At 34.6% G+C, this 22,043-nt stretch overlaps 1 protein-coding gene across 3 annotated transcripts in view; it reads left to right on the top strand.

Annotated features, from left to right (window-relative positions):
* The window catches only part of MDGA2 (MAM domain containing glycosylphosphatidylinositol anchor 2), an 846,425-nt gene that overhangs the window by 521,317 nt on the left and 303,065 nt on the right, over window positions 1-22,043 (top strand). For all 3 annotated transcript variants that reach the window (XR_003422473.2, XM_053224436.1, XM_027065661.2), the window contains exon 4: window positions 8,627-8,823. Coding sequence is in view for 2 of the 3 variants with exons in the window: in XM_053224436.1 (XP_053080411.1) it covers window positions 8,627-8,823 (197 nt within the window). In the remaining variant the exon portion in view is untranslated. The remainder of the gene's footprint in view (window positions 1-8,626; window positions 8,824-22,043) is intronic.

The raw sequence follows: 22,043 nt of genomic DNA, 5'->3' as shown, positions 1-22,043 counted from the left end.
GGTAAGCGTTGGGAGAGTATGTATGGAATTGGATTCTGAGACTGCTGGATCAAGTGGGATGGAGAATAAGATTGAATAAGTTTGGGGATAGAGAATACATAAGATCAAATGGGGATAGAGAATAACAGTTTATTTATATTATAGTATTCTCCCATGATATAAAATTTAGCATCTTAGCAAGGATAGCAAGAGAGAGTTGCTGCTGCCAGATAGCTGTTGGAAACTTGAGGAAAGCAAGCATTCCCACTAAAAGAAGTATAAATACCAGAGCTGCTGTGCATACAGTAGAAAAAGGTGTCAAAAGACTCAGATATGTGAACATACTAAAGTGAATATACCAGTTAGAGTCCAGAAAAATCATTCACTCACTATCATCTGTATAAAGGCTTCAAGGACACCCCTAAAGCAATAAGAATGTGCTGATGACTCAGATGCAAGCATCATTGAGAAGTTCCTAGGTGCCTGTTCTCTGTAGGCAAATGTTGATAGCAAGAGATGCTAGTACAGAACTGAACTGCCTGATAGGAATGGAAATGTCAAGATCTCAAAATAATAGAATCTAAGTGGCAGTGCTTAGTTGTCACAAGCAAGGTGGGCACAGTTATTTTAATGAGGAGCTAGTTAAAATGCACCCAGGGCTCTAGACTCACAGGGGTCCTGGAGACCAACAATAAAATATAGCATTGCATAGAGCAAAATAAGTGGACACTCAACAAAGGTATTATCCAGTCTATGCTATTAAAGAAATCAGGGGTGCCTGGGTGGATCAGTGGGTTGAGCGTCTGACTCTTGGTCTCAGCTCAGGTCGTGATCTCATGGTTCGTGTGATTGAGCCCCATGTCGGGCTCCACACTGACAGCACTGGGGATTCTCTCTCTCTCCCTCAGCATCTCCCCTGTTTGCTCTCTCTCTCTCTCTCTCTCTCTCTTTCAAAATAAATATTTAAAAAAATCAGAGGGATGATCAGGAGGCTGAATATGGTCACATAATAAACAAATGATTCCTTGCCTAATTGTTGCAACTGAGGTAATTTTCAGACTTTGAACTCTTTGAAGGGGAGACTAAGTCACTAGAAAGAACACTACAACACCACAAGAAGTAAGTGTATACAGTAATGATTCTCAAAATTCTTTGTTTAAAGAACCTATATCCACTTCCTTAAATAACCATTTTCTAGGAAAAGGGGACTTGTGAAACATTTTGAGGAGTGTGTTACACAGGATCTAAGTTGACTTTGATACCTGATATTCTACAGAATTATCATGCTCTTATATCATTGGAGTTGGGCAGGTACCAGGTAATAAATGCAGTTGTGGCCCATGGCTAGCTCACATTGGGTCAAACAATCCACAGGTCCCCCTTGTTATCATTTATCTCATCTCTAATTGTGTAATTGGGATGGACATATTTTCTAGTTGGCAGAGCCTCCATATTGATTCCTTGGCTTTGGGGATAAGAGCTGTCCTAGTGAGAAGGCCAAGTTGAAGCCTCTGAAACTTCCCCATTTTTCAGGTGAGATTAATCAAATGTAATATTATATCCCAGAGGAAATACCACAGATTGATGCCATCTTTAAAATCCTAAAAGATATGCTGGTGATGGTCCACCTCACATTCTACTTACTGACAATGTTGTCTCCTGATGAAACCAGAGAGATCCCAGAGAAAGATAATGGACTACCACAAACTCATCTAAGCAGTGCCCTTATTGCAGCTTATGCCAGATAAGTTCGTTTTGCTAGAGTAGAATAACATGGACTCAGATACATACTGTGTGCCCAGTAATATACTTAATGCGGTCTGTTTCATTTCAGTTAGGAAAGATAATAATAAATAATTTGCATTCACTTGAGACAGACAATAGCATATATTGGCAGTCTTGCCCTAAAACTAAATTAACTCTCATACTCCTTTCCATAACATCGTCCAAAGATTTATAAGCATCTGGATATTCTGTTGAACTTGTTATTGTTCCACTATATCAATGGGATTATGTTGATTAGTCCAGATAAACAAGAATTGCTAAGTACATTGGATATCTTGGTAAGACATGCATAATCAGGGGATTTAAATAAGCTTATGAAGATTCAGGGGCACATAGTATTAATAAAATTTTAGAGATCCAATTGTTGTATCTTACCAGGATGTTGCCTCCAAAGTAAGGCACAAATTATTGCATCTCACAATTCCCATCCTTCGGAAGGAAACACAGTGCTTGCTAAGTCTCTTTGGGTTCTGAAGCATATTTCACACTTGTAAATATAATTTCAATCCATTTATCAGGTGATTTGGAAGCCTTCAACTATAGACTTCAACTGTGTCTCAAAGTTGGAAAGGGTTCTGTAGTATTCCCATGCTGTGATGTAAGTGACCCTGGTGCCTGAGTCACATAACCCAGGAAAATCGATGATATTAGATATAGCAGTGCTAGAAAAGATGTGCGGTTTACAGTAATACTAATAGGAGGATTATAAATTCAATTTCTAGGATTGTTAGTAAGATCATGCTTTCTTCAGTTAAGAATTATGCCCCTATCATAAAAATAGCTCCTAGTATGCTACTGGGCATTGGTAGAGATGGAGTGTCTGAATATGGAACATCGAATGACCATGTGGTCTGAAATTCCAATCATACGTTGGCTTTTGTCCGATCTACCAACATTAAGCCATAAAATAGTTGAGACCCATCAGTAGTTCATCATAAAATGGAAGTAGTAAATTCAGGAGGAGGCAAGGCCAGGGCCAAGGGCCCAAGTAAGCTGTACAAGGATGTGCCTCCATGGCATCTATCAGTTTTACTGGCTCCTCTTTGTCAGTCTATATCTGGCCACATAGAGGGTCACTTATATGTTGATGGTGGAGAAAAAAGGCTAAGCTTTTGTGATAGGTCAGCTCAGTATATGTATGCAAGTCAAAGACTGGACTGCTACTTCACTAGAGCCCCAACTCTGGGATGTCCCTGATAGACAGGAATGAGGAAAAATATTCTTAATGGGTAGAACTTTGGTTTGGGTAGTGTACCTGGTCAACCACTTTGTGTGGAAAGAGATCTGTTTGAGTATGTTGTTGGACCTATTATTATTGTGGATAATTATTGAATGGATATTACTGAGGACCAAAAGTTACCCACCACAGAAGAAACACAAAACAATGAAGTAGACAGAGTTGTGAAGATGGTTGTTAACAGCCAGCTTCTGTCACTGGCCTCTCATAGGTAGCACAACAGGCTCATGAATAGGATTCCCATAATGGTAGGGATAGAGGTTATGCATAAGCTTGAAACATAGGTCCTCATCCATGAAGGCCAATCTGTCTACTGCCACTATTGATTATCTAACCTGGCAGCAACAGGGACCAACACTTGACACAGTAAAAGTACTGCCCTTCAAAATTCCAACCAGTCCCTTGGTGGCAAGTTGGTTACATTAGACCTGATTACCCGAAAGTAACAGTGCATCATTTTGACTGAACTTAACATGTAATCTGGGTGTGGATGTTTATGTTGACCTTAGTCAGCAGCAACCTTACCCAAGGACTTTTAGAATGTTGTATTCACAACACAGGGTCCTACCTAACCACTCATGGGACTAGAAGCACATTTTGCAGCAGTGAAGATATAGCAGTGAAAACATTGCCATGGGATTCCTTGGTCATATATTCTTTATTACCTAAAAATACCAACTTACTAGAGTGATATAATGGTCTTTGGAGGGGGCATCTGAGTCTCAGAGAGATAATGGCTGCTAAGAAAGGGGTGCTATTCTCTAAGATACAGTACACATTCTAAATCAATGATCATTATTATCTAATGCTTTTTTTTTCTATAGAATACATAGGTTCAAAACCAAGGAGTGACCCCACTTACTAACATCACATTCAGTGTCTCACTTGGGGAATCCATGTTTCCCTTCCAACTCTGGGTTCTGCCAGTTTAGAAGTCCTAAGTTCTCAGAAGAGGAAAAGCTTTTATTAAGTGATATATCAAGAGCCCCATTAATCTTTAAGCCATAGCTGCTACTCATTTACTTTAGGTTTCCTATGTTAGGAAACAGGGAATAAGAGGAGTCACCATCCTGGAAGGAGTAACTGACCCTTATGGTTAGCTGGAGGTAGGGATGTTGTTACACAGTGAGACAGTAAATAATATGTTTGATACCCAGTTGATCCACTTAATCATTTCTTGGTCTTCTCTTGACCAATTTTGGTGGTAAACATCAGTAATGTGCATCAGTAATGGCTTGAGAAGGACATGGTGACCTGGTGCACAAAATCCTCAGTGAGGAAGGGTTGGTAACCTCAGTAAGGGAATCTACTTATACCAAAAGTTGTACTAGCCTAGGATGAGAGCAATTTAGAATGATAATAGTAGAAAGAGATGACGAATATCATCTCACCACAGTTTCTTTTGACAGTTTTCCCCAGAAAGGTGACTAACCAGCATCCTGGAGTAGCTTTTCCCAGATAGAGTGAATTATCATAACTAGAAAGTGGATGTGAGCAGATGCTGTATGCAGCAGCCAGATCCCTTCCTTGATACTGAAGGACTCATTCCTCCAACTGCTGAGAGTTTTAGCAGCTGATGGCTATCAGCTAAATCTTTCTTTAGAAACCACCCTGGGTGCAGTTGATTTTGGCTCTTGATTTTGGCTCAGGTCATGATCTTTAAGTCCTGAGATCAAGCCCTGAGCCCCGCCCCTGGCTCTGTGCTGAGGATGGAGCCTATTTAGGATTCTCTCTCTCCCTCTCTCTCTGCCCTTTCCCTGCTTCAAGCCACTCTCCATCTCTCTCTTTCTCTCTCTCTCAAAATAAATAAATAAACTAAAAAAAAAAATTAAAAAAAAAGAAATTATCCTAAACCTAATAGCTATCCCTCCCAAGGTCATGCCTTCTAGGTGGGAGTAGCACAGAGGGAAGGACTGATTGAGGAGGAGGGGGTGGGTATATAAAGTTTAGCTCCCTTGCCTTAGGGCAGGACAACTGTGAGAAGACCTCACAGCTCCATCACTTCTATAGAGCTACTGAGACCTTTGTTATAACTGCTGTAGCTCAACTCTCCTCCCCAACAGTCCTAAGTCTGTCACTCAAGTGTTGATCTAGAAGGTACTTCTCAATATACTTCCTGCACACATACCTCTCTTTTAGAGTCTTTTCCAAGAAACCTGACCTACAACAAATACTCATATTCAGTATACATTCACTAAGACTATATAGAGTTTATGTTAAACATATGTACTGTTTTAAGTGATTTATATGTATATGGTAAAATTGTATATCATGAAGTATGTTTATATGTGTATAAATATAAACATACCCCCCACACATATAAAATATATTTTTTTAGGAATGTCATTGTTTGACTTTCTAGAACATGACTTGTCTTTGTTATGTTTGTTTTTAAATAAAAAAATATATATATATTTATAAGTAATATATATTATATTACAATACATTATATTATAATAATATATAATATATAATTATATATAATACATATATGATATATATATCTGATATATATATATCATATATATATCATATATATATCATATATATATCATATATATATATCATTTAGGAGCTTTGTGAAGTAGAAGTTCCTAAACATGGGTGAATCCAACAAATAATTCTGCCAATACAATGTTCAGTGCACATTGTCACAGGATTGGATTCTCAGAAGGCCAGTGACCCGAAACTTACATAGATCAGAGAAGAGCATGTTTAAATGTTTGTTCAGGTTTGGTCTATTGACACCATCACCTAACAAGAAAAGAGCTAGGGATATGTCAATAAATGCATGTTGGAGAGTACAATATTGTTAACTACTTGGAGGCCTGGGAGTATCATCGTTGTTGGCATTGATTACCATCCACTTGTTTTGTCCCTAAACTTTCTGGCTTCAGAATTTTGTTTTTACAACATAACACAGATCATATCTCCCAAAAATGAGATAGGACTAAAAGAAATTATGTTTTGTCTAAGAAAAAAAAAATAAGTTGTTTACAATCCATTCACAATACTTTTTTTTTCAAGTCATTAAGGCTGAATTCATATAATCAATCTCCTCTAAGGATTTGATTTGTATGTGAAGGACTAATCACCAAGTAAGCGAATATTTGATAGATTCTCAAGACCTTTAAACATTTCATAATAATGATGCTGGTATCCCTAAGTACACTGACTATTAAAACCAGATGGCATGTATCCTTGCACAGCTAATAGAATGAATTTAAACTGAAAGTTCCTTCAATTTTACCAAAGAGCAGCAGTTGTTCTGTAAATTTATACTACTAAAATTAGAAGCCTTTGAGGTAGCTGTGAAAAGATTCTAATGTTGGAAAAAAAAAAACTCAGAATGTTGCAAAACTAGAAATTTAAGTAGGGCTGTCAAGCAGTTCACATTTGGAAAAACCTTTTTTAAAACTGGGGAAATTTGAGAATTCTGTTCTTTGATTCCTTAGGGCTGCTATTACTTCATGACTTTTGTTGACTTTTTATTATTTTAATGCATCACAAAGAATCTTTTTAAAGAACACTGCCTTTTAACTATTCTGGGTGGCATATGCTCACACACCTTACTATTCTTGTGTTTATTTAATGTATATAATATATAACATAATAATATATAATATGTATATAAATATATAATATTTACAAATATAATAGCTTCTCTTCAGTGTTCACATGAAAGTATTTGTCTTATAGAAAAAAATTGGTAATCTGAACAAATGGCAAAATGGCATTTTTGTCTATTTAAAATGACAGTTTTGTGCATTGTGAATTGAGGTAAAGGTAAGAAAAGTATGTGGAATTAATGGAAGTCTAAATGAAACCCAATAATGATAATAGTAGTAATAATAGCTAATTTTTATTGAGCTTCTACTATGTGCCCAAGGCTGTGAAGAGTAACTCCTTTAATTCTCCAACAACTTTAATTATATAGTACCATTATTATTCCCATTTTATTGGTAAGGCAATTTAAGACCACAAAGATTAAGTAATCTTTCAGGTACAAAGCCAAAAAGGGCAAAGCTGGGTGAAATTAATATTTAAACACAGCAAAAGTTTGCATCATACTTAGTAAGTATATACTACGTTAATATTATTAGCATTTGGAACCAAGAGCGTGTTGTTGTTTTTGGGTTTTTTTTTCCCTCTTTTTTGTTGTTGAGATATAATCGACATATAGCATTATATCAGTTTCAGGTATACCACACAATGATTTGATATTTGTGCATATTGCAAAATGATCACCAAAATAAGTTTAGTTAGCATCTATCACCATGCATGAGGTACAGATACTTTTGTGTGTGTGATGACAACTTTTAAGATCTATTTTCTTATTGACTTTCAAATATATAATACAGAAAAAAAAACCAAAAAAAAACCCAAATATATAATACAGTTGTTATTTTAAAGTAAGTTTACTTTCTAATTTCTTCTTCTCTTAATTAAAGAAACTGGGATATGGTAGATCAGGGGTTGACAATCTATGGCAAGCTGTGGCCCGTGAGCCAAATCTGTCTAGGCACCTACATTTGTAAATAGTTTTACTGGGACTCGACAATGTTAATCAACCATTCATTTAATTAGCTGTCTTTGACTGCCTTCACACTATGATGGTAGGGTTGGGTAGTTGAGAGAAAGACTCTATGAACCCAGGTTCATACGAAGATTGTATGAACCCATGTTCGTACAAAGCCCAAGGTATTTATGTATTTTTTTTTCCAGAAACTGTTTACTAAACACTGTGGTATATATCCCTTCTTTAAGATGCATGTAAGATGGCAAAAATTTAATCTCAGTATCCTGTAGTAGAAATATTAGTGCCTTTTAACAGTACCTTCTGTTAGCACATTTCAAATTAGCAAGTGTAATCTGGGAAATAAAATCTGAGATGAAGAAAGAACTTAACCTAGTTTCAGATCATATTTTCTCGGGGCGCCTGGGTGGCTCAGTCGGTTGGATGTCTGACTTCGGCTCAGGTCATGATCTCACTGTCCGTGAGTTGGAGCTCCACGTTGGGCTCTGTGCCTAGAGCCTGCTTCGGATTCTGTGTCTCCCTCTCTCTCTGTCCTTCACCCACTCGTGCTCTGTCCCTCTCTGTGTCTCTCAAAAGTATATGAACATTGAAAAAAATTAAAAGATCATATTTTCTCACTCTAAAGATGATAATAGTTTATAAACATAATTTTTTATTTAAATATATCTATTATAAATGTTTAGAAAAGATGTTAAGGGATTAAGGGAAAGAGTCTGTTGAGCCGCTTGATATTTCCCTGTCCCTATTTCGTTGTTTTGGCTAATCTCTTGAATTGAAGGGCCTTGGATTCTGATCTCTCATGGAGCTCTGTTCTATGCAGCTGTTAGAAAGTGTTGGAAATATGCAGTCATGTGTACTATCTCAACAAGTAGAAATCTTAAAAAATAGCTCTATTTGTTTTTACTGCCTATCATTGGAATTTTCTCTAAACAATTTCAATAAACTAAATGAAAAAAATGAGTCTAGTGATAAGCAGTAAAACTGATTATGAAAATGAACCTTTGGTTAGGTTTCGTATGTGTAATACTTATAAAAGCCATGTAACTCATAACATTGTCACTTGGTTTATTTTATTTTTTGTTTTTTAGATTTGGATGACCCAGTAGTAACTGTTCATCAAAGTATAGGTGAAGCTAAAGAACAATTTTACTATGAGAGAACAGTGTTCCTCCGGTGTGTTGCCAGTTCCAATCCACCTGTACGGTACAGCTGGAGACGTGGTCAGGAGGTGTTACTACAAGGATCTGATAAAGGAGTTGAGATTTACGAACCCTTCTTTACCCAGGTAGGAATTACTAATAATGTTAAAATGCTTTCCTAATTCAGGTAGCTTGTAGTATTATGTTTATTTGAAAAGAGTGTCTCCAAATCTGGCCTTGTAAAAAACACGTTTTTGGGCGCCTGGGTGGCTCAGTTGGTTAAGTGTCCAACTTTAGCTCAGTCATGGTCTCATGGTGTGTGGGATCGATTCCCATGTTGGGCTCTGTGCTGACAGCTCAGAGCTTGGAGCCTGCTTTGGATTCTGTGTTTCCTTCTCTCTCTGCCCCTCCCCTGCTTGAGCTCTGATTCTTTCTCTCAAAAATGAATAAATGTTAAAAAAAATAAAAAAAAACAATATGTTCTTGACTGAAAGATAAGGTAACTCAAATAATAAAATTTGTTAATTTTTATGTGATAGCTAAATTTAAAATGTTAACATTTGAAAAAAAAATCAAGTATCCTAACTTGTATTCCTTTATCCATAGGTTTACCTAGGTTTCATTATATAGTACATAATTGTACATTTGATGACTGCTTTGTTTTTTGTGGAAAGTATTTCTTAAAGGGAGAAATTTTGATTTTTCTCTTTTCAATGGTAAATACTTTTAAAGGAATAAAGAAATGTACTTGAAATTCACTTAACTTTGGTTGTAGGAAAAAATTTCTAATTTCTTTTGTTCATTTTGGGTTTTGAATTAGTTTAATAATAGAGCCTTAATTATGTAAAAACTGAAATTTCTAATGGGTCCTCAACTTATTTAATAAAAAGAAAAATCGAATTAATTTCACATAGAGTTAATGTAATGTGAAATATTCTTCTATAATATATCGAGTGGAGAATTAGTAATTCTTGAGGAAGACACTAAAATTTGAAAGAATATTTGAGTGCTGTTATTATAGAGCTTTTCTGGTTACTAGAAAGGAATACAAACCTAATTAACAAAGAAAAATAATTTTTAATTAAAAAATGTCTATGGAAAATATTCAAAATAATTGTGACCCTGAATAATAAAGAGGGATTTGACCATTTTATATGAAGCTTCGAGATATTTTGTGACCATAATTAGGTCAATATACAACTAAATTTTATATATTATAAATATTCTACTTCTAAATATTAAAGATAAATACATGTTTCACCTCTTAACTCCCTATAATAACAAAAGGTCGTCCTGAGTTTGTAAATTTCCCAACATCTCATTTTTCATCATTAAATATATTTTCCTATTAAACCGTTTCCTTAGTAAACCATTTACCTGTAATATCTGAGTTCTGACCTCTTTCAATTAATATAATTGCCAATGTTTAGATATTAACTGTGGAAGAATGCATAATTGTACAAAAACATCTGAACACACTATGTATACTTACATATTGCTACTTGGAGGTATAGAACAGCTTGGGACTTGCCAAGATACAAACTTCTGAAAATCATTGTTGCACATGTGTTACTACCATGACACATTGTTGAAGCCTGTTTTAATTTGACCCTCTCCTGACTCAGGCTATTATAATATCAGTTGCTTTCTGCCAAAAAGGAAGATCACAATCTCTCCATTCATTCAGCACTACTGTAATTCATTGTTCAGTTTTTACTTAAATAATTTTTTTTCTTAATTAGAAAATTAACAAAATATTTGTTAGCAGTATTTAGTTGCTTGGGTGGCCCTAAGGTTTAGAAATCAGATAAATGATCATCTACCATTTTTATTTTTATTTTTCTATTGTCAATGTTTTTTTAGAATATGTACGTTGTCTTTTTTTAGGTTTTTATGCTAATTCTAGTTAGTTAACATACAGTGTAATATTAGTTTTAGATGTACAATATAGTGATTCAACACTTCCATGCATCACCCTGTGCTCATCACAAGTGCCCTCCTTAATCCCCATCACCTATTCCCCCATCCCCCCACCCACCTCTCCTCTGGTAACCATCTGTTTGTTCTTTATAATTAAGAGTCTGTTTCTTGATTTCTCTCTCTCTCTCTCTCTCTCTCTCTCTCTCTCTCTCTGTCTCTCTCTCTTAGTTTTGTTCCAACTGCATGTTTGTTTTGTTTCTTAAATTCCACAGATGAGTGCAGTCATATGGTATTTGTCTTTCTTGGACTGACTTATTTCGCTTAGCATTATACTCTCTAGCTCCATCCATGTCATTGCAAATGGAAAGATTTCATTATTTTTTATTCTTTTATTATTTATTCTGCATATATCACATTATATATATTCCACTGTGTACATTAATATATATGTATACAATGAAATATATATATATAATATGTATACAATTCCATTGTATACATATATATTAATGTACACAATGGAATATTATATATTGGGCTGCTTCCATATCTTGGATATTTTAAATAATGCCACTATTAACATAGGGATATCCCTTTGAATTAGTGTTATTATATTCTTTGGGTAAATACCCACTGGTGTGATTGCTGGGACATAAAGTTGTTCTGTTTTTAACTTTCTAAGGAAACTCCATACTGATTTTCACAGTGGCTGCGTCAGTTTTCATTCCTACCAGCAGTGCATGAGTGTTCCTTTTTCTTCACATGCTCACCAACACCTGCTGTTTTTTGTGTTTTTGGTTTTAGCCATTCTGATGTGTGTGAGATGATTATGGTTTTGATTTGCATTTCCCTAATGGTAAGTTATGATGAGTATCTTTTCGTGTGTCTGTTGGCCATCTCTATGTCTTCTTTGGAGAAATGCCTGTTTCTGTTTTCTGCCCAATTTTTAATTGGATTGTTTTTTGGGTGTTGAGTTTTATAAGTTCTTTGTATATTTTGGATACTAACCCTTTATTAGTTAGGTCATTTCCAAATATCTTCTCCTATTCCGTAGGTTGCCTAGAATGTGTACATTGTTAAGAATTAAAAAAACAACAACATGTTTCCCTCTAGAATCTTGTGAAAAATGATAACATTTACAGATACAAAGGTGATACTGTATAGCTATTTCTTGCCTGTAGGTGGGTCTGATCTCTTGGACATGAACACATGGGCCATGTCCACCTTTTGGAAAAATATATATACTTCCAAAATAATTAGGAATTTGTTTTAAAGTTATTAAGCAAGCACAAACTTTTCATTCTTTTGAATCTGTTGCTAGTTTCTGTTACCAGCTCTAAAAAACCATCTTATAAGAGTTCTCAGACTAATAACTAGTGATTCTTCCTTTTAATAATAACTTTTATTTTCTCTTCTTTATTTTCCTTCCTCCATTCACTTAGGAGAAAACAACTTTTTAATTTGAACATTTCACTACTGATACTTTCTTGGATATGAATATCAGCCTTTACTATGTAACACAGGCTTTCTCTAAGGTGGCTGTGCTCATAACTCTGCTGTTTAAACCATCTGAATCAGTTCTCTGAAAAGTATTTAAGACACAAACAAACTTTTCTTGCAAATTATGTGTTGTGGATTCACCTGCTTTAGTTGATAATTACCAATAACATACAGCTTAGCTCCTATTTAAAGATATCCTTCCTGGGGTGCCTGGGTGGCTCAGTCAGTTAAGAATCCGACTTCAGCTCAGGTCATAATCTCATGGTTCGTGGGTTCAAGGCCCGTGTTGTGCTCTGTGCTGACAGCTCAGAGTCTGGAGCCTGCTTCAGATTATGTGTCTCTCTCTCTGCCCCTCCCCCACTCGTGCTCTGTCTCTATCTCTCAAAAATAAACATTAAAAATTTTTTTTTAAAAAATGAAGATGTCCTTCCTGCCTTTGCTTATTTGACTGTGTTGCTTATCTCTCCTTCTGAAATAGCTAATATGTATTTGTATGTGTCCAAAAAATTCATGTTGGAGCACAAGGAGTACGTCAATATTTTTGTGTTTTGTATGTACTTAACTTGTTACTATCAAACATGTTTTGTAGGCCAAAAACTGTTTGATAGAAACTCTCAAACAGCAGCATATGGAAATTTTAGTTCTTACAGCCATTGAGAGTGTGGGATTTTTCATAGATAAAATGTTATCAGTGGTTTTACTCTATACTCCATGGTATATACTGTACATAGGCCTAATATACACAAGTCCAACTATATCACACAACTTCCATGATCTCTCCATGGAATATTGGAATAGCGGAATAACTGGCTGCCATGGTTTATTACTCCAGACATCTGACTGATTATTTAAAAATGTAAATCTGATCAAATATATTTTTCTTCTTAATCCCTCCAGTGGCTTCCAAATATTTCAAATAAATCCAAATAATATATTGTGGTCTAGATCCTATTTGACTTTGCTCTACCTTCTTCTCTCTTACTTAATCTATACTTCACGCACTGTTCTGGTTACATCATCCCTAGGTGCTAACCTTGTCTATCCCTGGGGTCTCCATGTTATCAATTCTTCCTCCTATTTACTTAGATAACATGGCAGGGGTCTTAACACTGAAGACTTTATCACCTCAGAAAGTCTTCCCTGGCAGACCTTTGTGAAATAACATGTCTCCCTTCCACAGTTACACTTTTCCAATACCCAGTTTTATTTTATTTTATTTTTCTCATAGCGCTGAATCCATCAAATTATCCCATTTGTGTGTTTGGACATAAACTCACTAATTATAGAGTCTTTATCTTTTCAACAGCTCAAACACTGCCTGATGCATGGAAGATTCTCAATAAATATGTGTTAAATGTTGAGCCAGCACTTCCACGGAGATGTCTGGATTTCTAGCTATGGTGTAAATAAAACTGAGTCCAAGTTACTAGTAACTCTTGAGTCACTCTCTGTAATTACATCCCTCTTTACCCATTAAAGAAGGCTTAGTGAAATGTGAATGAGAAAGATGTTATAATCAAATCCATCTTAATGTATTTAGTTTCCAAAGTGTTGATGATTTTCTAGTTACAGTTTTTAATTGATTTCTTGTCTGATTTCGTTATATCAGAAACCATACTCTGACCCATTTTAACCTTTAGAAATTAACCTAGACTTGCCTTATGCTAAGCCTGTGGTCTACTTTCATAAATGATATATGTGCGCCCACACACAAGAATGTGCACTTCGCAACTACTGTGTTTCAGATTGGTCACATTTGTTAATTGTGTGTTCAGATTTCCTTTATATTTTCCAATTTTTCTGCCTGTTCTTTTAAAAACTATTTAGAGAGGCTAATGTCTATTAATATGGCTGTAGAGTTGTCTGTTTTCAATATTTGCATTATATATATTTTGAAGGTATATTATTAGTACAGATATAGAATTTTTATAACTTCCTAGTGGATTATCTTAGTATATTATTTTCCTGGTAGATTATTGTTAAGAGTGTCCATTTTTACCTCTAAAAATGCTTCTTGACTTAAAGCCTCTTGTGTCTGTCATTAATTTAACTACACTAGCTTTTTAAAAAACTTTTTATTTAAATTCCAGTTAGTTAACGTAGAGTGTAATGTTAGTTTCAGGTGCACAGTATGGTGATCCAATACGTCCATACATCACCTGGTGCTCATCACAGCAAGTACACTCCTTCATCACCATCACCTATTTCACCCATCCCCCCTCCCCCCCCACTCACCTCCCCTCTGGTAGTCATCTATTCTCTATAGTTAGGAGTGTGTTTCTTGGTTTGTCTCCTTTTTCGTTTATTTGGGGAGTGGAGGGAAAATGGTAATCATCCACCTCTTTTACTTGCATATTTTATGTGTTGTTATGTCACTTGTAATCAGTATATGGTTTCATTGTGTTAAGCTGGTGAGACAAATCTTAGTTTTTACTATATTTAATCCTTTTTTTCTACATGACCCACCTATTATCTTTTATTTATCTCTTTTCTTGTCTTCTTTTAAATTTGTCATACATTTACTCCTTTATTCAACTAGGAGTTTTAAATTATCTTAATATCTTGTATTGGTTACCTTAAAAGTTGCACCTTGCATCTTTGATTATTACTTGATCACTTCCTCAGTAGTGAAAAAAACTTAGTATACTTTAACAATATTTACCCTTTTGTATTTCATGTCATTTTCATCTAGTATTTTAATTCTATGTATATTTTTAAATCAACAAGATATTAGTATTTTGTTCTTTGGAGCAATCATTATTCATTTATATTTACCAGCTTTTTTTCCCATTTTGAGTTAATTTCTGTTTATGGTATGAGGGAATGTTTGAGGTTCATTTTTTGCGGATGGTTATACATGGGTTCTACCACCATTTATTAAAAAAAAATCATTCACCACTGAATTTCTTTGACACTTAAATTGAAAATCAATTGGCCTTGTGTATTAGGGTCTATTTCTGACCTATTAATTCTGTTTTATCGATTTATATGTCTGTCTTTATGCCAATACCACACTGTCTTAATTACTGTGGCTTTATATAACTCTGGAAATCAGAAAGAATAAATCTAACAACTGTGTCCATCTTTTTTAAAACTGATTCTGATGTTTTGGCTTTGCATTTCCACTTAAATTTTGGGATTATCCTGTCAATTTTTACAAAAAGTCTGATAAGATTTTGAATAAAGTTGTGGTGAATCTGTAGATCAGTTTGAGGAGACTGCTATTCAACGATGGGTGACTGATATTGGCAATATGTTATAATCAAGCAAAGAAAAACTCGATCTGCCTCATTTAAAAAAACTATTCATTTTTGAGAGAGGGACAGAGAGAAGGGGAGTGGGGAGGGGCAGAGAGAGAAGGAGACAGAATCCAAAGCAGGTTCCAGGCTCTGAGCTGTCAGCACAGCAGGGCTTGAACCCAATGGTGAAATCATTACCCGAGACAAGTCATATTCTTAATGGACTGAACCACCTAGGCACCCCAATCTACCTCATTTTGATTTTAGTGCTTTGTCATGTGTAAATTTGCTTTATAAATAATATGAGATTATATGTAAATTTTTTCAGCCAATTTTATTTAGATACATCAACTTTTGAGAAACAGCTTTTGAGTCTCTTTATATATATCTATATATATACACACACATATATACATCATAAATCCATAAGAAGTTGGCCATTTATTTAATAAATTCTGGAGAGTTTCCTACAAAAAAAATTATGTTTTAGGGGCCAGGTGTAGATAGCCACCTTGAAATTCCAGTGTTTCTTTTTTAATGGGCATAGTAAGTTTACTTTTAGGCAGGAATCACAAATGCAAATGTTCACTGAGACTAATCTGGTAACGTATGTAAGTAAATCTTCCTGGTAGTATGAAAATAAAAAATGACGAAGCTTGCTATGTGTGCATATATTGCAAAAAAAAATACACTGCCTTTTGCCAGAGTTCTGTATTTGGTCCTCTGGGCTGCCATTTTGAAGCTCGGGCTCAAGTTCAGGTTACTTCAGGAGGGATGTGGTGGTGTATATGATATTATTACTAGTGTTATATAGCTACAGAGTAACCAGGATTTCTCTAAAAGTTTTGTTGAATGAAAAAAGTAGAATTGATATGTTGAGGATTACAGGGCTGGGATTTTTATAATACAGATGAACATGATATAAGGCAAATTTTTGCCTATGAATCTCCTTGATAGTAGACAGTGTCCTCATTTGTATTTTTCTAACCTCCTTGGAAATTTGGAAGGACTGTGAATTATGGTTGACCAGCAGTAGAAATCAGCAAAATAAACTTAGCTTGTGTTCTTCATTTTTATAATGATAAAATATGATTTTTTTGTAAGTTCTAACTTACAAAATTATCATTATCCAGTTGTTTTTCTGTACATTAGAAGATCAAACCATACATTTCTAAGTAATTATCCAGAATTGTGTTATTGAATTAAAGGCATCACTTGTTTTGGTACGTATCAAATTTTCTCTAGGTTTAAAATTAATTTTGTGTTGTGTCCTTGAAATATTTCCCAAGATATATTTGCCTTCCTATAATGGCTTTGGTATTTTTAATGAGATAGGAATAGTGTTTAATTTTCCTGTTGCTTATTGTGCTAGTTTTTATGTGTGCATTTGTGTGTATGTGTGTGTGTATATATATATGTATATATATAATTTCGTAAATTTAATATATATAACATATGCATATTCATTTAATAAATATATGAATTTAATAAATTCTATATATAAATATAGATATAGATATAATATAGATATAATTCTTTGGTGTTATTCATTTCTTGGATGGTTGTTTCCCATCACCTACCATGTGTACTTTATGATGAAAAAATTTTCCACATTAACATTGTTTGTATTGGAATAATTCAATAATATTTTAATTTATTTTCATAGATTCTGTAGCCTTGTGGCTTCATAATGTAAATAAGATCCAGTTATTTTTTTCAAATTTTTTAATGTTTATTCATTTTTGAGAGAGAGAGCATGAACAGGGGAGGGGCAGTGAGAGAGGGAGACACAGAATGCTAATAAGCAGGCTCCAGGCTCTGAGCTGTCATCACAGAGCCCAATGTGGAGCTTGAACCCACAAACCATGAGATCATGACCTGAGCCAAAGTTGGAAGCTTAACTGACTGAGCCATCCAGGTGCCCCAAGATCCAATTACTTTAACCAAGATCTACTATGTGCAAGGTTTGGGGAACTCTCTTCTAGAGATATAGAGGTTACTAGGCATGGCTCCTCCTCTCCTTACTTTGTTGATATGTGTGGGAAGAACTTAAGGTAAATAATGGTTATGATACAAAGTAAACATCATTCTTAAAATAGAGGCAAACAATAATGCCACAGAGAGAGCATTCAAGATGGAAAACAGTAGTACCTATAGTAATAGAGAAGGATGACAATATCTCCAAGATTGACTGGAACAATAATTGGTAAAGGTGGGGAATAGGTGGACTGTAAAGCTGGAACACTATACTGGGACCATATTGTGGAAGAATTCACATTACAGATCATAGTCTGCTTATTTTTTAACATTAGAAAATCATTTTTTTAGGATATTTATGTTTTGCTATTCAGTAATGATTTCTTGTTTTTATTAAATTGAATTTCCCCATTCATATTAAGTTAATAACTATATCAATTTGAATAAAATATTTACTTTGCCATCATATTGAGAGAGAAAAATCTTATTTACACCTTTTTATATAACTCATGATACTGAGGTGAAATTGGTCCGAGTTTCTAAGTCTGATAGAATTCATAAGAATGTGATGTAATAAGTTTAAGAGGAATAATTATACATTTATACTTACATTCATTACTGAAGGTGTAAGCTAACATATTGTTGTCAATTCATAAGTTCATAATAAATTAGTCATTAGACATGGAAAAAATGAGTGTGAATAAAAAGATTTTAATTTTTTACTGATACCTGAAAGTAAGTATTTTTAAAATTTCCAATTTCTTTTAAAAGAAAATGTGTTTCTTTTACTAGAAATGGTGTTTGATGCCAGGGGTATTATTTCATTACACGATGTCAACTTTGGTAATGGCCACTGACTAATGTATAGAATGCCTTCCCTTTTTTATTTTATTTACAAAAAGTAGTTTAAAAGCTTAAATATAGATATCACAGATAATTTGGTCAATGTTAAAGGAACATGTACTTAAATTTTATCAACTACACATACTTTTGCTACTTTTCTAGAACTTTAATAAAGATGTTGATGACATCATCTTGTGTATTGTAATTACACCATCTAATTATAAGACTGAACATATTTACATCAATTACATAATTAGTTATAATTAGGCTAATTAGACTAATTATACAATTAGACAATAATCAACTGAAAATTCCTTTTTACAAATCATGGAAATTCACATGCAAATAGCCTTCTATCAGCACAGAATATTAAATTTATATGAGCAACAAAATAAAATTAATGTTATGTGATAAAACCAGTTATAAGTAGTAAAGTCTATACCATTCTAAATATATACCTTCAAATGTATATATACATGCTATTTGATAGCAATATATATGCACACATTTGTTGGTATCCTGTTTTTTTATATATTATGCTATATATATATATATTTTTAAGTATTATGGAAGCTCTTTATTGAGGGGAACAGGGTCAACCTGAATGCCTTCATCATTTCCTGAATGTAGTGAATTAATTAAGTAGTTAAGGTTCAAATTTTCCCATAACTCTGTTCTTTTCTATATTCATTCAATAGGATTTGTCTGTATTAGCCCTTCTCACTCCTTGCCATGCTGCATAATTTTATGTATTAGCCTAGATGGCTGTCCTGTAGGTTCACATATCTTGGGACCTTGTTTTCCGACTATTAGAAATAAATTATCTTAGCTCACCTAGAATAATTCTCCAGTCCCAAGAGAGCTGAATCCTTGGGATATTATGAATCTAGAGTTCACAGTAAAAGTTATTATTTTGTTTTTTTGTTTCTTGTTTTTTGTCTTCTGTACCTATTTTGCTGCTCTGTTCTGCATTTAAGAATTAACTACAATATGCTTTGTGCAAACCATTATAGTTACTGGGCCATACTTGGTCTTTAAATGGTGGGAATCATCTCAAAGGGAAACATGAATTCTCTTTTTAAGCCTTAACAATATTACCTCCCAATTTATATTCTTACTTTTGGATAATATAATCAGCAGGCACATTCCTTCCACAAAAACTTAGGTATACAAAATATTTCAAGAATACATCCAGTACAGTAAGTGACTTCTATATTTTAATGGCCAGAGCTTCATTGCTGTTGGCCCAGATGTATCTGATTTTTTTTTGCATATTTCCTTCCCTTGTGACTTATTTTCCATTTACATTTTCTTATTTATAACTGACTGTACAATTCTGTCGATGGCCCCTAACTCAGCTTCATAAATCTGCCTTTCAGACTTCCCTAATTTTAAGAATTTTTTTTATTACTAGTACTAAAAAGCTAATATGGTTAAAAAAATGTTTACTGGAAATATGCAAGAGAGTGAGTTGGCTTTATTTTTTTTCTAGTCAGCAGTCTTTACTGAACTGCACAAATGGCAGAGGTGGAACTTAACAGTGAAGTTATCTCATATAATGGAAAACGAAGATCCATACAAATATATAATGCAAAAAAAAAAAACAAAAAAAACAAGCAGAAAACATATACAATGCAAATGACAGAAAACATATACAGACAGTCCCCAACTTATAATGACTCAATTTATGCTTTTTCGACTTTATAATGGTGTGAAAGTGGTACACATTTAATAGAAACCATTCTTTGAATTTTGAATCTTGATCTTTTAAGGACTGGTGATACGCAGTTAGATATTCTCTTTCTGATGCTGGGCAGCATCAGGCGAGCCAGAGCTCTTAATCCACATGTGATCAGGAGGTAAACGGCTGATACCCATATAGCCATTGCGTTTTTCACTTTCAGTACAATATTCACTAGATTACCTGAGATATTAGGCATTTTATTATAAAATACGCTTTGTGTGAGATGACTTTGCCCAACTGTAGGCTAATTTAAGAGTTCTGAACATGTTTAAGGTAGATTAGGCTAAGCCATGATGTTTGGTATATTAGGTGCATTAAATACATTTTTAACTTCTGATATTTTCAATTTATGATGAGTTTATCGTTCCTCCTACAGCAGTGTAGGATCAAGAAACTGACTTTCCAACCAGGTCATTCCCTCTATGGTTGTAGTAAATTTTAAGTCAAGAAACTAGCTATTTCTTAATATTTAATAGACAGGAAGTGCTGTATATCTATTCTAGTAGTCCAGGTGTAAATACTTAAATGTAGAAAAGTTACAGAGAAAGAATCATCATCTAGTTGATTATTTAATGTTTATTTACTTTTGAGAGAGAGAAAGAGAACTAGGAGAAGAAGGGCAGAGAGAGGGAGACCCAGAATGTCAAACAGACTCCAGGCTCTGAGCTGTCAGCACAGAGCCCTATGCGGGGTTCCGACTCACAGATCATGAGATCATGACCTGAGCCGAAGTTGGATGTTTAACTAACTGAGCCACCTAGTGCCCCCAATTGATTATTAATATGACAAGTTTTATAGAAAGGGTAGAGAAATGAGAAAGTAATAAAGATGATACAAGAAATACAGCAACATAAGCAAAGGACCATGTGCCTAGTGAAGAAAAATGAAATCTAATTTGTCTAGATTTTATATTTTTGCCCTCTATTTTAAAAGTCATTATTATTCGAGGTGCCTAAGTGGCTCAGTCTGTTAAGCATCAGACTCTTTATTTCAGCTCACATCAGGACACCAGGGTCATGAGATGGAGCCTGGTGTCAAGCCTTGTATTGGGTTCCATGCTGAACATGGAGCCTGCTTGGGATTGTTTCTCTCTCTCTCCTTCCCTCCCTCTGGTCTCTCTGTGTCTCTCTGTCTGTCTCTCTCTCTTTCTCTCCTTTTGCCCCTCCTCTGCTTGTGCTCATACATGTGCACACACACTCTCTCAAAATAAATAATATTAAAAACTCATTATGATTGTATATTATGACTACGTTTCTTCCTAAAGGATATGATGGTTGGAAAAGACCAAACTTTAAGTACATTCTGTTAATGAACAAGTTTTTATTAAGCAGTACATGAAAGGTTTCTAACTAGTATTGTGAGAGAAACAGGATGAGCCTGTCCCAGGGGCCTTACGATTCAGGTAAAGAATAGAAGTAATGATAACTAATAAGGAAACACGAAACAGTGATTTATAAATAGGTGTCTTAGTATAAAAATTCAATAAAAGATCCAAAGGATTTAACTGAGAAGTTCAGAAAGACTATAGGGTATGTACACATTTTTTTGAACTGCACTTCAGTTAAGATGGGAGCAGAAAAAGATGCATATCAGGGGGCAGGGGTGTGTTTTTAAAAGATGGCAGAGTTGGGGGGTGCCCAGGTGGCTCAGTTGGTTGAACATCCTGACTTCAGCTCAGGTCATGATCTCATGATTAATTGGTTTGAGCCCCAGGTTGGGCTCTGTGCTGACATCTTGGAACCTGCTTTGGATTCTGTGTCTCCCTCTCTCTCTCTCTCTCCCCTTCCTTTCTTGTGCTCTGTCTCTGTCTCTCAAAAATGAATAAACATTAAAAGAAATGATGGCAGAGTTGGATATTACAAAGAGTTCAAAATCATGATGAAAGTAATTGGGAATATGGAATTTGAAGAATAAGGAAAATAATTTTGTGTAGACTGCATGGGGTCTCAAATAAGAAACTAAAGAATTTTGAAATGATGTTGCAGAGGAGAGCTGGCTGGGATATTTTAGCGTGGACATGGCATGATGAAGACAGGTCTGATGGCAGCTATAGAACGATTGGAATAAAGGAGAGCTGCAGTTGTCCATAGTAGATGGTACAGTACCTTAGCCAAAATGAGCACTCAAGCAATATTTGTTAAAT

Source organism: Acinonyx jubatus, chromosome B3, assembly GCF_027475565.1.
Source record: "Acinonyx jubatus isolate Ajub_Pintada_27869175 chromosome B3, VMU_Ajub_asm_v1.0, whole genome shotgun sequence".
In the NCBI taxonomy this organism is placed as follows: domain Eukaryota; kingdom Metazoa; phylum Chordata; class Mammalia; order Carnivora; family Felidae; genus Acinonyx; species Acinonyx jubatus.
The sequence above is the reverse complement of the archived record's forward strand: the minus strand, read 5'-3'. Positions and strand labels throughout refer to the sequence as shown.